A 21,653-nucleotide genomic window follows, 5' to 3' on the forward strand; every position below is an offset into this window, starting at 1 on the left:
GAGTCTCAGAAGAGTTAGTCAAAAGATACTGACTTTTTCACATCATTGTTTGTCTGGTTCAGACCTATTATCTACCCTGTGCAAAGCCATCATTTGCAGTCTCCACCTCAAACAAATAAATAATCTGAAAAGTAACTGCTAAAGAAGGAGGCAGCCAGATTTCATAAGGTCTGTACTTGTAGGTGTAGAAGAAGAGATTACAGGGGATCTCGCCCCTGGTAAGTCACAGTTGTACTGATTACCAAAGAAGAGGAACAATCTTGCCCTTAATGGGTCACAAAAGGGGTGGGGTGGGCCCTCAGGAAGGACTCTGGAGGAAGAGGACCTTGAGGAAGCAGAGGAGCCTTGAGGAAGAAGGAAACAAGGAAGAGAGTTGTTGCTGTAAAAGATCTGCTCTGAGGTCAGTTTGGGTCAGATGGAGTTGGAGTCTGCAAACCAATACCTGCAGTCATGGTCCAGCAGGGAATAGCCAGCAGTCAGAGTCTGCAGTTGGAACCTACAGACGGAGCCTGCTGTAGTCAGAGCTGGGATGGCTAAGCTGTAAAGAAGAATAAACCCTTTTCATGTTATTAAATGAGAGTCTGTGTCTTGGCTCATTTCAACCCCTTACGAGAGGTCTGCTGCAACATGTACTGGGTGATAAAATCCAATGTTTGATCCAGCTGATGAGCGATACTCATACAGAAGTGAATTAGTCTTGATGCAGTATGAAAGTGCTGTTCCACATGGTGTACTTCTGTTTTTCTGTGCAGAGCTGTGTACCCTGGACTGTGGCAGCCACGGTGTGTGCTCCAGAGGGATATGCCAGTGTGAAGAGGGCTGGGTGGGACCCAGCTGCGAGGAGCGGACCTGCCACTCGCACTGTGCCGAGCACGGGCAGTGCAAGGACGGGAAGTGTGAGTGCAGCCCTGGATGGGAAGGGGATCACTGCACCATTGGTAAGGGGCTTTTCTTTCAAGAAATGAAATAGATAAAATCTTAATCCAGTTATACACAGATCACCACCATTCTGATTGAAATCTATTCGGAAAAGCAGATATTCAGAATCCAGACAGGTGTAAAAAAGGTGCCTCTGCACTCTGTTTGTCCCGCAGAATAGCAACTTGGCATAGCTTTCTGTATAGAGGAAGATTAATTAATTTGTAAAAAACCCACAGAATGGAAAGATAGCTCAGTCCTAACATGTCTTTACAATGTGTTCAAATATGAATTTGGTAGTCAGGAAGGAAAAAAAAATGTGTAAAAAATACAAGGTATGAGGAGCCAAAGCTATCATTTGCCTTATGTAATTCTTGCATTTAATTTCTTGCTTTTCTGTATGAGAATTTACATACTTTACTTACTGCTAAAGGTGTTTTTCCTAGAGCTGACCTCTAACAATATTCCTAATAAGGTAAACCTTTCATGTGTTTTTAGTAGTAATTAGTCTACTATAAAAACATAACAGTTGTATTTTTAATGAAATTTGACAGTTTTTTGCAGTCTTGTGTTTCTCCCTAAACGTCCCAAAGTGAGATTATTATCTAATTTTCAGATGAGCAGCATAAGGTCTCACATTTGTTTCTTGAAAAAAAATCTAGAATGTGTTATCTTTTTCTTAAGCGTTTCAAGATAATTAATTCCCTAGCTCTAGAATTCGCTAAATCAAGAATTAGGTGTGTGATGGAGGAACAGCCTAGTTTTCTGAAGATTGCTTAGAGCAAATCCAGAGGACCAAAATACTCAAAAAGATAAAAAGACCTACTGTTCACATTGTAGGTAGTGCCAGGTATGGCCCCTGCACACTTGTCATCAAATGGAGAACGATCACAAACAATGTTCTGGTCACAGCAGCAGGAATAGATCTGCCCGCAGGAAGAGGGAGACATTTTGTATCTAACCCCCAGGTGTCAAGCCATAAGCAAATGTAATTTCATTTGGTACAGAAGTTTGATCCATCTCAGTTTTGTTCTTTTCTTTTTTAAGCTCACTACTTAGATGCTGTTCAAGGTAAGTTTTTCATATCAACATTACAAAAAAAAAAAAAAAAAAAAAAAAAAAGTATTGGGAATTGAGAGCTTTCTGTTACTCATTTTGTTTGAGCTTCTGTACTGCTAGGTTCCCAAAATAGATGACACATTTGTTTATGGATGTATACATAGGTATATATGCACACACAGAGAAAGAGATTTACAGCAGAAAATGCAGTTTTTAATAAGTAATGTGCTCAACTTATTTGCAAAGTTGTAGCAATGTAAGCATGTTTTATAGGGCCATCTGATGTGCTGTGTTAGGCAAATCCATTTTTTGTTCTTATTTAGCATCCAAAGTAACGCCAGAGCTAAAAAGCTTGTGTTGATACTGTCTCCCATGAGAAGTAAAAAAAAATACTCTTTTGTCATTTATGCTTGAAGTTTCTTTTGGTAGAGAAGTATTCTTGTTTTCTAAAGGTGTCTGTGCCAGATGTGATCTAGTTCTCTTCAAATCATTTGATACAAGAGTTGAATTTGACGTTGCTTTGCCTGGTGCTGTTCATGTGATTCCTGTGCCTTGCCGCAGGTCATGCTCATTCCTGTCAGTGCAAGAACATTCCCCCAGTGTGACAGCAGTCCCTCTGTCTGGCCCATGCTGAGCAGAGCAGTGATGCACAGCTCCTTCCAGAAATGCTGCTCACTGAAATATTAAACTAATCATTAGTTCGGAAAGATCTCAGTGCTTTTTTTTTAATGCTTCTTATTTTATATCTTTGAAAATAGATAATAATAAAAGCACATAAGCATTCATTTTATTGCATTTGGAGACTTAGAGGGTAACCATATATAATAGCAAAATATAATCATATACAAGAAATTAATGAATTCAGCAGGACAGTGATTGAAAGTGAAAAAACATCCACATTACCCAAAAGAGCTCTCACATCCTGTCCTTTACCCCAGCTCCCTGAAAGAGGCTTTTATAGTATATTTGATGGTTGTCAAGTTCATGTTGTTTTGGAATAGCATCTTCCACAACTCAGTGTGAGAATATGATGCACCTTCCATCTCCAGTGTTTCTGAGCAAAAGGGTCAGACTCTGATCCCTCTGCTTGCAGATGTTTGATAAACTGTGCCACGGGTGAGAAGGAGGGAGATCATGTGTCTCATGTAAAGTTACCAGGAAATGTGCTGCATGTGGGGCTGTGAATCACAGCCTGACAGGCCAGACTCTGACTGGCTCCTCTACAGTTCATTTGGAGTATCTTGGGGCTGTCACGCACTGACTCTTCCTTCCTCCTCACAAAACCCTCTCTGATAACACCTATTTAGGTGCACAGGGGCTTTCAGACCATGTATGCCCATGCTGGCAAAAGGAAAGGAGCCATCTTAAAAGTGGTGCCACTCACTCTGTCAAACTTACTGCCAAGCTTTATCTATTGTCCTTTGGCTCCATGTGTGACATGGTAAGGATCTGACAAATGTCTGGGCTAGCACTGCGCTATGCAAGCAGATGGATGTGAGTGTACACATCCAAAAGACCATTCCTCTCTCATTCTTAGAGGCAAGAATTCTAGATGTGAATGTCCTGACTACTATTGATTTAGAGCTTGCAAGTATATAATTGATTGGATGCTAGTATTTGGTCCAGTTTTGATCTAGAATCAGCACCACCAAAGGGCACATGTTGGTCCTGTTGGACTCAGCTATGAGGGAAGAAAGTAGAGCAGGAAGGCAATGCTCCCTCAATTGTCTTCTGTGGAAAGAGTGTGTTGTAGCATAAATCAAAATGTCTTTTTCGCAGTCAGATGAGTATTTATGAACAGAATAAAAAGGTCACTTCCACTCCTTGCAATGTGTAGGATTATGTCCACAGATGCCAGTTTGTCATTTAGACAATATTTTTCATGTGTATCTTTGATATAAGTCTTGATTATGTTTGATACTGTTAGTGAACTACAGTTTATTTTTCAATAGGGAAAGAGATGGATGTGACTTTAGAACTTTATAGCATGAATTTTCTCACTTTTTTCCTGTGCACAAAATATAAAACACTAAAAAAATCCTCATTCCCCATGGAGAAACTACTTTTGGGCAAGCAAAGGGAAGCACTAAGTTGGGCTTTTTCCATATTCAGCCAGAAATGTGACAATGTGACGTCCAAGCTGTGATCATTTGAAGGCAGCAAGTATAGTGTTCAAAGTAGGGATGTTAATGAATAATTGCAACTGCAAAATAAGAAGAAAATATCCCTTCATGAAGGCTTTTTTTTTTTTTTTTTTTTTTTTTTTTTTTTTTTTTTTTTTTTTTTTTTTTTTTTTTTTTTTTTTTTTTTTTTTACACTTTCTATTTTAGATGGTTGTCCAGGTCTCTGTTATGGAAATGGGAGGTGCACTCTTGATCAGAATGGGTGGCACTGTGTTTGTCAAGTGGGCTGGAGTGGCTCAGGATGTAACGTCGTCATGGAAATGGTGTGTGCAGATAACCTGGACAATGATGGAGGTATGATACATAATTCATGTGTTTCTGTTTATCTGTCACATCCTTGACTGCCATTTAAATCCATAGTTTTGGTGTATGCTTTCCTTTTTATCACAAAATGTCAATGTTTGTCTGTTTATTCAAGACAGTTGCTCCACTGACTTTATCTGAAGGAGTACAGTGAGGGAACAGACCCTTGTGCTGGATGATACTGCAGGCAGAAAGTATCTGTGGCTCTACCATCCCAGTACTTACTTATTTCTCATAAAAAGCAAAACAGAAGTGTAATTAGTAATTTCCTGTAGCTCCTTTTCAGTCTTCCTCATAATTCTGTCAGTCTTTAAGAAGAAATAGCCAAGAGATACCCAAATGAAAAAACCTCGGTGTCTGTCAAAATGTATCCAGTTAGTCTTCTAATTAATTTAATATTTTTGCAAGCATAAAGTGCACATTTACAGTTGCTTTTAACATAGTCTCTCTCTTAATATTTCTACTGAGACACAGCACAGTTCTTACAATTATCTGGACCTACTTTTGAAGGACTATTGAGGAAATTAGTGTATAAAATGTGCAGAAGAGATTTTGGAAAGTACCATAAACAGAGCCCTGTACTGAAATAATTATTTGCTTCTTTTTATCGGTTGAATAAGGGCATTTGGCACTAGGTGCTTTCCACCTCAGTCTTCTGTGATCTTGGTTTCATTCTAAAGTTGCTTAAGTTTTAGATTTGCTGGGGAAAACATAGTTTTTTCATTTGCTGGTCTCTGCTTCCTTTACAATAGTTTGTTCTAATACATGAGTTGGAGCACTTTTTTTAAGAAAAAACATCCAGCTCTATTTCAAACTTGCCAGTGGGAGAGAAGCCACAATATTCCTGGCTGGTTGCTCTCAGAGTTAAACATTTTTCCTATCTGTTTTAGGAATAGTCATTTGCTGAGCAGTCAAGGACTATTGCTTTTTTCTCCTTGACCTACTACCAGCCTTTAGAGTGTGCTTGTCCCATCCACAGAGCTGTGCAGCTTTCTCATTCAGAGAGTGGATTCAAGGCCAGGTTGGATGAGGCTTTGAGAAATGTGGTCTACTGCAAGATGTCCCTCCCCACGGCAGGGGGTTGGAACAAGGTGATCTTTAAGGTCCCTTCCAACCCATATAGTTCTGTGATTTTATAAACAGCCCCAAACATGGTTAATTTTTTTTTTCCTTAGATTGTACACTGAGATGTGTTAAAGTACATATTATCTTATTGTGTCACACCTAAAGACTGTATCAGTGTCCAGGATGAGATCTTATATGTGACTGTAGGGGCAAACCTTGCTATGATGATTTTGTTTTCTTCTAGGTCATTGATAAATTAAGCTTGATGTATGTCCAAGAACTGAGGTCACTGTGGGACCTTAGTAGAAACATTCTGACTCAGTGATGATTCCTTATTTACAAATATATTTTGATCCTTTTTGATTTTTGTATCCTGTGGGCTCTAAGACCCTGCTGTCCTTTGGCAAAGGCTTTCTCATTTCTGAACCCTATTCAAAATTGCCTTATTCCTCTCATATCCTTCCTTTTCCACCTTATTTCCAGGAGGTCCAAGAACCCTGTCTCTGCCTACTGTCTGTGCTCTCCTGCACTAGTGTGTGTCCCTGTCACACAAGATCCCACAGCTGGCATCCCTGCCCCCTGTGCTCTCCCATCTGTCGCTGCTCTCCCCTGCTGTCCGAGCCATGACTCACCCGCCTGCACTCTTAAATCTGCCCACTAAAACCCTGTTTAGCCTGTAATGTATGGAAAGCATTTTCTGATGCACACTGTGAACTGGCTCTGTATAAACTGCCCTGTACTATGATTTTGGGTGCTTTATATTCTGCAATAACAGTGAGTTATTGGAAGAGTTGGCACTTTTAACTCTAAATCTCCTTGAACTTGTCAGTTTAAGGCAGACACTTCACATCATTTCACTGCAGGTTTTAAAAGCAATTTTCTTTTCCCTTTTTAATGGGAACATAACATGGACTAGGACAGCTCTGTTGACATTAAAATTAGAGATAAGTGCAGAAAAAAATATTCAATTAATCTGACTACAGATGGGCTAAATGTAATTAAGTTTTCCTCACAATCAATTCATATAAGAAAATAATTTTATATCTACATATTATAACCACTTCTCTCTCTCTTTCTTTATATGTGTATATATAGTTCGTAGGACCTGATTTGGCATAAGCATAAATTAGAAAAATTCCCCTAAAGTCATTGATTGGAGTTACACCAGTGTTAGATGAATATGAAATCAGAAGCTGTGTGTTTCAGGGTTTGTATACCAACACAGCAATCGGGAGTTGGGAAGGAAGTGTGACATTACCTCTTAAGTCCTGTTGGCTGGGAGGTTGAGCCTTAGGCTTTGAGAATATTATGGTGGCATAGCATCCATCAAGCTACACAGCTGGAATAGGTTCACCAGGATGGAAGTTATTAGCATTTTCACTGGCAGCTGAGGTAAGAGCTTGCATTCAGGTGAGTTAAAGAAACACAGCTGGCAGGTGGTAACTTCCTGAGACCTTAGGATGTGATGATAGTCAGTGACACATAGCCCAAGAAATAATTTAGTGCCCTTGTATAAGCCAAATCATGGAATTCTCACCTAGCAAAGGTCTCCCTTCCAGTTGTGTTTAAATCAAACATTTAAATCTCAGTCCTGTTGTGCTTCGAGTTCGTGAGGAGGAGGTCACTACCAAAGAACAAAGTTGTAGTGAAGCTGAGCAATTATAATTTCAAACAAATTCTAATTTTAGGACTTAGACAAAGTTTTAGGTTATTTTTTCAGTTAATTTGTCACATGGTACTATCAGGGATGGAAAAACTGAGATCTTTATCATTTAAAACTACATTCAGAGACACAGTACAAAAAAAAAACAGGTTAGTCCCAACCATAAGGGTTCAATAATGTCATTTAATTTGCATGAGAAAGCATTAGTGGTGTTGTTTACTCTGTATTAAGAGCACGAAAGCTTTGGGAGAGGGAAATCTTGAATTCATTTTTTAAGGGCTGATATAATCATATAAGGAAAAGGCATAAGCATATGCACAGCACCAAGGTCCCTTCAGTGCAGTTACTGCTGCTGGTAAGATAAAACACATGTGGAACTATTCTCAGGGGCAGGGAAGGTACAATTTCTTTTAGAGCCCCATTAGGATTTGCTGCACTTGTTCCCTGGCTGTACCATAGCTGCCTCTCCCATTTCAGCTCATAACTCTCTGTTAGCTTTTTCCTGCTCGCAGACTTAAGGGCATGTTTACCTGTTCAAATATCACTACAAATATCAGTGAAAAGGTCTTAGCATTATAACAGATGCATGATGGCATGGTTTGCACTTGCCCTCACAGACTGCTTCTGCAGTCTGTTAGCAGTGTGATGTCCATTAAAAAATGCCAAGGAGTAAAGCAGGTGTCCTTTGCACTGGGGCCTTTCCCTCACTGTGGGTTTCACTCAGTGTAATTCCCCATTCCTTATTCTCTTCTCTCAGTCACGACTGACATGATTTTGGCTTATAACATGGCAATTCAGCTCATCTGAGCAGGTCATTTCTTCTTCTGCTGCAGCTAATTTAGATTCACTGGAAGTTCCAGAAGATCTCCAGAAAGCTCTGCTGAGCTTTTTGCAGGCGAAGTGCCTTTGTCTTGGAGCAGGAGGCAGAACACATTGCTGAGGTGTGGGGACACAAAGGGCACTCATGGGTCACACCCCACTCAATTGTAGCCAAGCTACAATTTGCCTTGTTTTTGGACATATATTTATCCAGCTGCTGCATAAACAGGTCTTTGTCTCAAGCTGAAAGTTGCAGCCTGTCACTCCCATTAGTTTCTTTGATATAGATCTCTCTTTTAAATTTGTCTGCATCTCCTTTTATCGTTTTTCTTTCTTGAATCAATCTTGCCTGTTTGTTTTTAAGGAAAATGCTGTTTACTACAAGCTTTGAATTCTTTTCCAAATATGCCTTCAGTCACTTCAGACAGTTATTGTAGCTTTTTCCAAGCACAAGGAAATATGACTCAGCATAGCCTTGGGTTGATAACAGTGCTGCTAAAATATTGATGTATTTCTGACCCGTCCATTGGCACTTTAATAACCTATCTATCACAGAGATATTGAGTCCATATATAAGTAATATGCTATTATTACCCAATATAAATAATACTGATGGGAATGGTTTTCATTGTTGCTGGGCAGCAAGGACTCCCTAGAGATACTTAGAGTTTCTGAAAACCCTGATATATTTGTATTGTCCCGAGTGTGGAAGGCCAAACACTACTGGTACTCATTGGGTAAAATGCTTGTAGCCTTTCCATAGGTACACTGGTGGGTTTCCTTATGTAACACCTGTGTTCCCACTTAACAGTCTGTCTTGGGTTGAAAACCCCACCTGGTTTCAACAGATGGTGATAGAATACAGAGTTTTGGTCACATCCTATATTACAACCCAAGACACAGCCTCACTGTCTGCTGCATGCTATGTATTATGGATAAAATTTGGGCACTTTGAATTAATGCATATGAATAAGCATTAGAGACTCTTGACAGTTGCTGCTGCTTAGTCTCTTCTGAAGTTACTCTTTGATTCTGTTTGCTTAGATTCCTGGCAACACTAATTAGACCGAACAGAGCCTGTGGTGAATAAAGTCAGCACAGGCAATATTTAAGGAAACACTTAAATCCAGTTTTTTACTTTCTGTGAAAATGTCCTGGATGTAGATGTCACAGCTCCATCTCTGGCTTGCACTCACTGGGATCAGTATAGATGGAGCAGGGGTGCACTGACCTCTTTGAGTTGCTCTGCAGCTCTGAAAATGAAAGTCATTGGTACTTATAGAATATCCTGAGTTGAACAGTACCCACAAGTATTATCAAAATGTGACTCCTGATCCTGCAGCCCCAAAAATTGCACTACGTATTTGAGAGTCGTATCCAAATACTTCTTGAACTTTGTCAGGTTTCATGCTGTGACAGCTTTCCAGGAGAGCCTGTTCCAGTGCCCCACCACCCTCTGGGTGAAGAACCTTTTCCTAATATCCAGCCTAAACCTCCCCTGACACAGCTTCATGGTGTTTCCCCACGTCCTGTCACTGTTCACCAGAGAGGAAAGATCAGATGTTGAAGGCCACAGTGAGGTCTTCCTCAGTCTCCTCCAGGATGAACAAGCCAAGTGACCTCTCATGTTTCTCTTAGGGCTTCCCCTAGAGACCTTTCACCATCTGTGTAGCTCTGCTATGGATGTTTTCTATTAGCTTTATATCTTTCTTATGTCATGGTGCCCACAACTAAGCACAACATATTGCTTAGAGATTAGATTTTCATTACACAGAGCGAGTACATTAGGATGTGTTTGTGAGCATGTCTGCATACATGTTCATGTGCCATATAAGCATCTGTACCACTTCTTGTAGTATTCTGGGTTTGACATTGCCATAAAACTTCAAATCTATTCATTTGCATTACCTAGGTAGTTAACTTCAGTGCATGTGTGAAAAAAGATTGAAAGAGTGAGAGCTCTGCTTATTTAATGAACTTCTAAGCAGAAGAATAGCAATTTTAAGTTTCATTGCTGATTAGTTATGTTTTCCTCACCAGAACTTAGTGATAGTGGATGGTTTATTAAAATAACTAACATCTACAACATGGGAGGTAGAGTCTGATTGAATTTTTCATTTTCATAGCCAGGTAATAAAGTGTTTCAGTGGTTTAATATAAAAGAAGCTGCTGTGCAAGTTGTGTGCTTCACTGATGAGGTGGGGAACCACCACAGCTGGTGTGAACCGCTTTCTCCCCTTACCAGTGTCCCCATGCAGTGTCTCTTTACTGTCCTTGGGTGCTCCTGAAACTGTATCTAGACAATTTATACGAATTGTGAACACAGAATGATTTTCAGGAGCATGAGTTATTGTGATATTCCCATTTTTGTGTTCAAGAATTGCAAGTACAACAACGGTAGATTCAAGAATAAAGTTTCTGGGATTTGAAAAGTAGGTGACAGAGGTGTTCATATTAGGCACAAAAACCGTGACTTGGTCAATGTTCTTGCAATCAGGGTAGAGCTGACAAAATGCCTTTTTTTGTTTCCAACTGTGATTTTATTTTAATGAGAACTTAACACAAGTATTCTGCAGCACATGGAAAGTTCAAATACAAAACATATACTGTGCACTCACTGTGGAACACTTTCCCAGACATAGAAAGTAGAGAGATATATATTGCTGGAAAGTAGCCAGTGGAGGGGTAGGTCCATATCCACAGGTACATTGCCAATTTTTCTGGCTGCTGAAGGTGGTCATGCCTGTGGAAGAGAGATTGCTGCCCAATGTGTACATCAGAAAATGTGCTGTACCAAGCACAATGTGAGCCTTCTATGACTGCAGCAGAAGCATAGCTGACGAAGTAATTCCAGAACACTTGTGACATCCCTCCCATCATATGGAATAAGAAATGTATACATATATAAAAATGTATAAGGAAGAAAATATATTTTGTTTGATGGGAAACTTTGTGTGATTCCATTGATACACACTCCTGACCCAATGAATATTTAATGTCATTCCTTATAGAAGGCTTCCTGAAAAAATCTATTCCCTAGCAGAGGAAGGGGGAAATCTTGTCCTAGTTCTGTGATCTATTGCAATGCAGATTGGAGTGCTGTGACTGAAAACAGAGCAACTTGTTTTGGCATGCTCTGCCTTCTCTTTGAGGTTGTTTAAATTATTGAATAGTACTATGAAGTGCTTTCTATCCTCAAGTCGATCTTTGTGAATTCTGTTTTAGCAGTATATTAAACATATTTTAATTTTCTAATTCACTTTTAAAACAAAAATCCCAGTTCATCATTATCCTTGCATACAAAAGAAGGTATCTGGAGGATGAGAAGCCATAATCTCAGACTTATCAAAATGTAAATCACTTTACTATATAATCTGTAGTGTACTGTGAATGTACCTGTCTTTCATATTAAATAAAATGGTAATAACAAACCAAAACTATTCATACATCTGTAATACATTTTAGTCTGCACCTACGCTGTGATGCACATTGGGGTAATTGACAGTAAAAACTTCAGTATACAGGGTCCCCTGCTGTATGAATTACAGTGTTTGTTGTTTGTAGTAGTTTGTTCATACTCCTGACTGTTGTCTCCTGAGATTTAAAAGAAACCCTACTGGTATTCTAAACACAGTGGGCTTTTTAATAGTTGGTTCCTGATATGAAAATTTAACTAAAATTGTGACCATTAGTTGAGAAATTATTCATGTATTTGTAACATTTTCAAGTGAATGAATTTGAAACAGTATACAGTTTATAAACAGTATTTATTTGGCATTTTTTCTGGGTTATTCTCCTGCATTAAAAATCTGATTTCAAGTAGGATTGGCTTCTTGAAAATTTTATCCTCACAAGCACTTACTAATATGATTTGCATTATTACAACATGCGTCTATATGTAGCTTGGGATTATGTACCAGCTTGGTTTACCTGGTTCATTTTGATGTGCTAAATTACAGCAGTTTTCTTTCAAGGTTTTAGATTTGGATTTTCTTCCTTTTTTTTCTTTTAAACTGTTTAATTTAGAACCAATGTCTTGAATGAGCCTAAAGTGGAACAAAGATTTTATTTTGGTTTAAGAGTTCCCTGTTTGCCCTGAAAAAGGTGTTTTATTATTTTACTTCTTCACAAAATGAGAAAAATATTTTTCAGTTCTATGCAAGTCAGTTTCTCTTCTAAGTTTTGGTTCCTTGGAGAAAAGCTGGAAGTTGCATTATTCAGACAATTGTAGTTAATTATCCTAAAATACACACGGCAGTCAAATATGTGGTTTTAAGAGTGCACAGAGAAGCTGGTGATTCTGCACCTTCTGCCTCAATGCCCATGAAGCATCTTCTCTGAGCCTGTGTCTTCTCTTTCATTCTGTATGGTTCTGAGGGGAAATTGAAACAAATTCTCGTCTGTTTAATCAAAATATTTTTTTTTTAAAAATATACCATGAGAGAGAAAGAGAACCCATGAATGGTAGTCTGTGATCTCCAACACTTCTGCTTTGCATTGATGGTACTTTGGGTAGCAGTTTCTTTCTCTGATGACTTTGTAGCCTTTGTTGCCTGTAAGCTGTTCCTGCTGAATCCAGCACTTCATATATTTATGGTGCTGTTAGGACACACCAGTCTCAAAATGACTTGTTCAGTCATTTTCAGCCCGATGGGCTTCTGGGACTTCACACTCTCCTGATGGGAAACCCACCTTGTTGTAGTCCTGGATGGCTGAAGAGGCAGATGAAACCAGGTGCAGGTAATTCAAAACAAAAACAACTCCATTAGCAGAACCTGGAAAAGTTTATAGGGCAGTCATGTTGCTAACAAGTAAGCTGCAAAGAAAAGGGGAAAATTGAGTCTGACTGGAAGATGCAAAACTGTTCCCTTTCCTTGGTTTCTTTTTATGTATGGCCTGAATGCACTGTGCTGGTCACCAGGTATATAAACTCTTGACCAAAGCAGAAGAAAATGAGGACTCTATTAGAAAAAGCAAAATAGGCATGTTATTTTGGTAGCTATTTCTTTCCTAGGCAGATCTTCAGATTCTAATATTTCACTTTTATTTCATACATAAACGAGAGAATCAGGTCAGCTCAGTTCCCACATCTAATGACTTGTTGACAAGGAAAAAATTAATCAGAATTGCTAGTGTGGAATAAATTACTCCAAAATAGCTTCCCTATGGATACTGTTACTCTGAAATAAGTGCTCCTTCTTTCTGATTAGCATATAACCTGCTGGACCAATGTTTGTCATGTTTCTCAGGTGAACAGTGGTGAGCTTGTAGAAATTGGTATTGTTCAGAAAATCCCTTTACTCCTTGAACAAGGTTTGTCATTGCCATAACCTTTGCACTGGCAGGGGCCAGCCCTAAATGGCCTGACCACATCAGAGCCCTCTGCAGGCACCACTACCAGTATAAACCACAGCAAGAGATTTCAATGTCTTTACGACATTTTCAAATATTATAGAATCCTTTAATGTTTGTGTTCTTGGACGACCTGCTGAAAAACATCTGTAACTTGATGCTTTTCAGTTCACTTGTTAATATAAAGAACATCATTCCTTGGAGAAAAAATAGATGAAACAATTTTTTTTTTCCTTGCAGTTCCAAGCATGCTCTTTAAGTTTCAACCCAAAACACTCTCTTTGTTTTCATCAGAACACACTGAAAATTATTCTGGTTCATGTTGTTGTCTTGGTTTGAAAGACAGGTGTCTGCTAGGAAAAGCAGGGCCCTCCCTTGAAATGGAGAAAGTAACCCCCATCCCTCTGAACTAGTATAAGTTTGAAACTAAGGGGCTCTCAGGCAAAGGTATGGACATAGGAATAACAGTTCTTTACTAGTATGTATAACAAGGCAAGCAAAACAACAACTATGGAATTAATAACAAACAGAACAGGGACCCAGTAACGCTCCTCTCGGCCACAGGCACTTTCCCCTCTGGTGCAGTTCCCGTCACAGCCAGCAGGGGCGCTGGTGGCTCCCGGTGGGCAGGGCAGGTGCGATGATTCCCCCGCGGCTGCAGGGGGCGCTGTGGCGCGGGCTCGGGGAGCACGCGGTGATGGCGGCTGTGTCTGAGACTGGAGGGGATGGAAAAGAGAGGCTTTGCTTCAGGAACCCCGGGGCAGTGTCGGTCCCGGTGCTCCAGCAGGATGCTCGGAAACAGCAAACTGAAATGGCAGGGCGTCCCAACAGGGCAGGGGTGCAGCAGCAGCAGAAGAGGCAGCTCCCGGCTGGGTTATGGCGGCGGTAGCAGCAACCCTCCTCCTCTGAAGGCAATAGAGAGTGAGAGAGCAACTGCCCCCTGCTCTCCTTTTACCTGCTTTTAAATCTGTTGGTCTCCCCTTCTCTCTGAGAGAAAGTCCCAAAAACCAGAGAGGTTCATCCTTCCCATCTCAGGGACCTAGCCATAAGTGCTTCTTAGCATGTCAATGGGAAAAATTCCATAGGCAAAGGGGAAAAGAAAAAAAAAAACAACCCCCAATAGTTGTGAACTCCTCCATGTGCTTCCCGTGTGCTTTTGTTTAGACTAGAGGCCCCTTATTGGTTTAGATTACTGACTTCCTAGCAGATTTCAGTTGCTTCCTGGGCTTTCCTGAATATGACATGACTGCTAGACTCAAAGGCAATAAAGTCAGTATTGCCCTGTGAAGTTCCTCCACTGCTGGCAAATGCCTTATGTCTCCAGGATTTGGGGAATGTGGAAAGAACTTAAAGCACACACTGACCTGTAGCCATGCCACTCTGCTGGAGCTGAGGGTCCTCGATTATTGTTGCTAGCTATCTTCCGTTGTCCTTGGCTCATTTTCACAAAAACTAATCTGGTCTATCTGATTTCCCAGCTGCAGAGGATAGATTTGTTAATATTTTTTGCTTAGCCAAGCAATATTCTTGCTCAAGGTCAGGCAAGGATTTTCAGGTGCCAGGAAAGCCAATTTCATTGTATGTGTTTGTTCTGTAGAAGGGCTTTTTCTTTTTTTTCAAAGTGAATGTTTTATTCTGCTGTTTACAGAGCATTCACACAGAGCTCTGTTGAGAAAGTGGTAGGGCTGGCTGAGGATTGGTCTTGCACCCATTTAAGACAGTGACAAAACTCCAGAAGTTCCCCTGCTTTCACAATTTGACTGGAGGAGGTGCAGTTTGATAGACTTCAAAGTGTTGGTACCCACAGAACATGGCAAGTCAAAGCATAAAAAGTGAAAATATTTGACAGTATGTTGATCCTATAATATTCCAAATTTAACACAAGGGAGATCCACACAGTGATATGATGACTCTGCGTTTATCCAGACCAACCTTGTTAGAAATATAAAGGAGTGTCTTTGTTGAAGGATAAAACACCTTTATCTTGTTTTAAATGTGAGCAACACAGCTGCTAAGTCATAAAGTGGATGTTGAAGAAGATTGTTGGGTATTTTACCATCTCCTATTGAACCTGTTTCTGATTGAGTATGTAATTTAGGCAAATTGGACATCTAAGCTGCTGATAGAAGCAATTAAATGCCAATTTTAAGTTTTATTTAGGTGCTTAATTTAGATGCACTTCAGCGCTTCAATTTTCATCATAAGCTTTAGATATTTAAGTAACTTAATTTCACCCACAAATGTTACTGCAAGTTTGTTCATGAAGAAATGTAGATTTCTGAAAAAATCTATTATTTCTTCTATTTTTCACACTTGAAAATGGAGAGAGAAGGAATAGCTTTATTTTCACATTCCAAATTTGCTTTCATGTTGCAAACATCTATAGAGAAGACTTTAACTGTCTGGCCACTGGGATAGAGCCTGAATCAAGGTGTGTATTTGTGTATCAACTGCAGGAGTGTAGTTAAGATTATGCCTTTTCTGGTTCATCCTGGTATTGCAACAATAAATGAAAAGTAAATATCCTAAACCACTTGTAAAACTGTTTTTGGGCTTAAAGCAGATGTCAGACAACTATAACAAGTATATTTTTTTACTACTGCAGTGGGGATATTTAGGAGAGTTGGGTAAATTTCAGACCTCATTACTGGGGACTGGTTAGTGAGTGGCTGGGCAGTGCTGACAATAAAGGGCTGTTAGAGGGAGCAGCTGCACAGTGTGGATCACATTGCACTGACTAGTGAAGTGTAGTGACTTTCTTCTTCCTGTTCTGCAGGGAAGACTGGCCTGCTCTTTCCTATTCACTTGGTTTGTAGGTTCTGTTTTCTCATTAAGTGAGGATTTGGTGTGGTGATACAGTGTTAATGACTGAGACAAATACCCCTCCTGGAGTAAGATGTACGTTAATGCTTTATTGAATTTGACTGTCATAATCAGCGTGCCTTCACATTGATTACATCCCTCCTGTGCTCTCTGGTAATAAATGTGGTGCTTCATTCTCAGAATAGCTCAATTTCCTGAAGTTTCCATTCTTTCCATTTTAGATGGCTTGACAGACTGTGTAGACCCTGACTGTTGTCAGCAAAGCAATTGTTATTCAAGTCCTCTCTGCCAGGGTTCGCCTGATCCCCTTGACCTTATTCAGCACAGCCAACCACCTTTCTCTCAGCATCCTCCAAGGCTCTTTTATGATCGAATCAGATTCCTTATTGGGAAGGAAAGCACTCATGTAATCCCAGGAGATATCTCCTTTGAAAGCAGGTGAGTCTTTTTTTAAATGAAAGACTTTTCTGAATATTGAGAACTGAAATTAAATTATTTAACCAGGAAAAAATGAGGATACCTGGATAGTTGATAATTCTTCACCAGTGCTCGTAAAATACTTAAGAGGATAGCAAACTTTAAAGTCCCAACAGCTGAGGATCCTGGTTATCAAATTGTTGTTGCTACCTGTCTGGTTGGTGGAAATGTCCCATCATTTTACTGCTCTTATTAACAAGATTGACTGTTATGGAAGGTGAGTTGTCTCATACTTGTAAAATCAGCGGGGGAAGTTCAGCCCTTCACACCATACATATGGAATGGCAGGATGTAGAAGGACAAGTTGGATTCACATCTGCTCTCTTCAGTCACCTTTCTGCCCAATACAATTTGTCTGGTATTTACAGTGTAATGAATTTAATATGTGTCACTTACATACAATCTAGACTGATAATTTGAAAACTTCCTTGGTTTTGCTACACCTTGATAAAGCAGTGTGGAGTTTACTATTTTGTGCTACAGGTTATCCTGCAAAGAGTAGAGTGATCGTTGAGTGTTTGTGAGATTGGCTTTGCCCTTTAACAGGAAGGAGCTGTGTGGTAAAAGAAGGGCACTTACTTGCTCAGAAAACCTGGTAGCATATTTTCTTCAGCATTTGAAATAGAGGGGCACATAAGTTTTTATGCTGCAGTTCACTTGGGAAGTTATAACTTTCATGCTGACAAAGAGATCCACAAATCATCCACATCACCTGACTATTACCCTGTCAACTAGGCCTATGCATTAGATAAAGCATGTTCCAGTAATAAGCACATAAGAATTTTTTATTTTCGCAGTACATAGCACTTAGATTACAACCTCAACACAATCCTGCACACAAATTCAGTACACTTTTTTCTTCAGCATTAATTTTTAATAAAGTAAATTTGTCAACAGTCATTATTGATCTGAAATAGCTAAACATTTAATCACTATTAATAATGTAACAGGATGTTATAAATATGTAGAACAATAGGCTATGAAGATGAACTCCATGAGAAGCACCCACCTGCCACTGTCTCTTGGAGTGTTGCACTTATGAATGAGGCCAGTGTTCTTAGGGCAGGGTCCTTGGCTGGCTCTGTGAGCAGTTTAAACCAAAAATCACCACTGAAAAATTTTCCTCATCAAAATGCCTCACAGTGAGGAGTTTCCAGAGAGGAGGTGAGTGCTCAAGTTGCCTGTACAGTGTTCTGTGACACTGCAAATGTTAGCAGCCAGATTGCACATAATCCCATCAACGTGCTTTTAAAGATACAAGGAATTGATCTTTTAAAGCTATCATTGATGTGATTTAACTTAGATTTAAAAGATTTGTCTGAGTATTTAATTTCTTTACCCTGGCCCTGCCATGCCTTTGAAGACTGAAGAGCAACAAAGTTCTGTGTGGGAGCAGCAGCCCACCCTCACAATGGCTTCTAACTTCCTGCCCCAGAGGAGTAGGACTTTGGTGCATTGGTGTATCACTAACACCCCAGATATCATTTTCTACCACTATAGACAAATTCATAGTTAGTTTGGTGAGAAGATCATTGGGATTCAGATGAGAGTGGCTACAGTTTTGGAGTCGGGGCAGTACCTGGAGACTCATGCTGTGCCATGTCTCCTGGGGTTTGTCAACAGTAATTTGCAATGCACTGGGCACCCCAAAGCATTCCTCAGTCCACTCTCTGCTTGATCCTTGAGTCTTCCAGGCTGTTGAAATGTTGTTCATCCATAAGCCAAATATTATTAAAAGCTGCCGGAATTGTACTCGGATGAGAGATAAGCAGGGTCTCTGAAAGAGGCAATAGCTAAGCTGTGCTGCCCCTGTTCAGAATTCTTCCTCTGACATTGCCAATCTGTCTGTCATCTTGTGTCAGTTCTTCTCCTGGGAATTAAGATTAGTGAAAAAAAATACAGAAAGACAACTGCTGCTACAGTAAAAAACATAAAAAATCTGTGATCCAGCCTGTCTGGTAAAAAACCAAAGAATGCTTGGGGAGTTTTAATCTCCTTTGGGCTATTACTAAAAAGAGTATGTCTAGGCAGATGATATTAACTCATGCCTGCCTGCAACAGCACTGATTTTATAGCATTGCTGGTTCAACATGAAATGTCAGAAGGATTGGATGTAATAGTGGAATGCATTTATTTCAGAGCACTGGCATCCATTCCCACATTCCCACTGGTGCTCCAATTTGGAAAAGCGCTATCTGCCTTTTTTTTTTTTTTTTAATTTTACTTTACAAGAAATCTCTGAGACCATTAGAGGACTAAGGAAGAGACATCCATCCAGTGTATTCACTGTTCTGATTCAAATGACATTGTACAGTCTTTTACTATACCACAGGTCAGTGGAACTCTGGTATGGGAGATGTTTGGATGAATCTCACCGGAGACAAAATTATGTTGATTAGATCTTGGAAAGTTACCAAAAATGGTGAAGATTATCTCTGTCCTTCAGACTGGAAGTGCTTGGTCTCTGCCATATCCTGGAATTTTCCAAATAATCTAAAATACTAAAACTAGTTGTTCTGACAGCTGCTGAGACATTTATCCCTCTGCATTTGCATCTTGGACTTTAGCTTAGGTCTAATATTTAAACATTTTGGCTTATACAGTACAGTCAGGATGTTGCATGAGCCATGGCTAAATACTACACCAAAAATAATGTTAAGGGGCTACATATTTGCAAAACATTTTACTTTTTGTTATTTCAAAGCTATGTCATATACACTGGGTTTTTACAAACTCCCATTTAAACTGTGACATGCTGAAAGGCAGATTAGAGACATTCTGGATAAATGGAAATGTACTTGCTTACATCAAGCATGGTTTTAACCTACTGCATGTAGCAGGGTGTAGCAGATTATAATGTTTTTGTCAACTTCTGTTCTCAGGAAGGTTTTTAGCTTGTTTCTTTGCTGAGGTTTTTTTTTTCATGCATGCTGCTGGCAAGCTATTTGACTCACTGCAAATTGCCCACAAAAAGGGTCCAGTGTATGGTACTGAATTAATTATCCTTCAAATGCTGCTTACAGCAACATTGTCAGCAGGAAGAAATAAATTTACCTCACTAGCCTTCAGCTTAATTTCTCTCATTGAAGATTTTAATCAGAAATGTAATACAGTAAATGACATCTTCTGGTAATGTGACACTTGCAAATTCACAAGCTGCTTGACAGAGTTCTGTATCTGAGCCTGATGCCTCAGCCTGAGGTGCTTATTGGAAACTTGACATGCAAAACAAAAGCAAAAAAATAGCAGGTAAGTAACAGCAGGGCAAGGCAGAATGGTGGTAAAATAATAAAATGCTTTACAAGTACTGAAAGAATACATCTAAAATTTAAACTTCTTTTCATATTTTAAATTAGAGATGTCAAACAAACTGCCTGACAGCAGAGACCTGAGATCCACAGAATAGTGAATTCCTCAATTACTCATGGAATGACCCATGAAGCATTGACTGAGGAATCCTACTCCTTTCAGGCCACTTGCAACCCGTGGGAATCTCAGCTTTCTCTCAAAAAGCCAACTGCTCCCTCTGGAGTTGCAGATTTAGTACAGCTTGCCAGGGGACTGGAAACATTTTTAATGCATTTGAAAACACTAAGGCAGCTTATCAGAGGCATGTTTCTGCCCAGCTTCACCAAATTAGAAAAGACATTTTTGCACTTGCTTTCAAGTTAAAGCAACTTGGAAAGCCTTAGGTCTGAGATTATGCAATCATCACAAATAGGTGGCTGTTGGACAGATAGTACAAGTTATCCCCTTTGAGAAAGCAAAGCAGGGCAGTCACAAGAGTGTGGAATAAGTCTTAGAGGCAGAAAGTACAATGCATTGAGGAGACATCATGATCTTTAGAGGTTTCTTTGCTCAAATGAAGAGAAGCAGTGAGTGGTAGCAAGGCCCCCAGCGCATCTGGGAAGAGGATGAATGTTGAAGCAAGGAAGCGTGAAGTGGCAGTTCACTGTGAAGGGACATCACTGCAGGGAATATGCTCTGAAAGCTCTGGTAAGGGAAGGAATTAAGAGAGGTGCTCTCTAAGCAGCAGAGCTGCAGGGAACCTGTGTGCCAGCATGCCTGGGGACATGGGGTCTGCTCTGTGAGCTGCCAGGGCACTGAGAAACAAGGTAGAACTGGCTGCAAGCTGGGGCTCTTGGTTACCTCCTGAGCCTTGGAGACTCATACTGGTCGTAAAGTAACTGAAAAATGTTTTCATAGCTGCAGTAAATGCCAGAATTAAATCTAATTCTGATCAAATGCTTAGTCAAAGATTTAGTAGGTTCTGGTAATTCAAAAAGAGGCCAGAGAAGACTCTTCAACTTACAGTAGGTCATAAAGAGACATTAAATAATGATGACAAATGTAGGAACACAGAGGCAGGCTTAGGACATTTAAAATCTAAGAGATTACAAAGACAATTCAGTACAGATAAATGTAGAATAATGAGGTTTATGTGTCTTTATCACATACTGTAAATATGTGTGGCTTCTAAAATATGATGAGTAAAAAAGGATAATGTTGAAAGATAAGTCTCTTAGTATTACTTATGAATAATGGGAAGTGAATGAGTAAAGGAAAGAAGGACCATGGATGAAATAATGGAGATTTTTGATGAGCTGTTATCATACAAATCTGTGCTTGATAAAGTATGAGGATTGAGTAGCATCAGAAGACCTGCCTGTTCTGTTGAGTGAGTCTTGTGAGTCTGTTGAGACAAACAGGAACTCAGTTGCCTTCAGTGGAGCAGCAGATTTTGGGCCACAAATTGGGCCACAACCAATTTATTTTGTGCAGAAAACTGAACCAGTGATAAATCAGAACTCTTGTTTTGCATACTGGCAGTAATGCAGCGTCTCCCATTCCTCTAGGATTTGTCAGCATCTTTCCATGGCCTGGGAGCATGGAATTTCTATTAGCAATTGTGGTGAATAGTGTACTTGCAGAGAGGTTAATTTTTCACCAGTTGCTTTTTCTGAAGTCATAGTCAGACAGGTTTGATGATG

At 39.7% G+C, this 21,653-nt stretch overlaps 1 protein-coding gene across 1 annotated transcript in view; it reads left to right on the top strand.

Moving 5' to 3' along the window:
• TENM1 (teneurin transmembrane protein 1) overlaps positions 1-21,653 on the top strand; it is an 831,368-nt gene that overhangs the window by 731,320 nt on the left and 78,395 nt on the right. Inside the window, exons 15-18 of the mRNA XM_056491567.1 lie at positions 753-938; positions 1,966-1,989; positions 4,308-4,454; positions 16,407-16,623. Of these exons, the coding sequence (XP_056347542.1) occupies positions 753-938; positions 1,966-1,989; positions 4,308-4,454; positions 16,407-16,623 (574 nt within the window). The remainder of the gene's footprint in view (positions 1-752; positions 939-1,965; positions 1,990-4,307; positions 4,455-16,406; positions 16,624-21,653) is intronic.

The sequence above is a fragment of the Oenanthe melanoleuca genome, chromosome 4A, assembly GCF_029582105.1.
Source record: "Oenanthe melanoleuca isolate GR-GAL-2019-014 chromosome 4A, OMel1.0, whole genome shotgun sequence".
Taxonomy (NCBI): Eukaryota; Metazoa; Chordata; class Aves; order Passeriformes; family Muscicapidae; genus Oenanthe; species Oenanthe melanoleuca.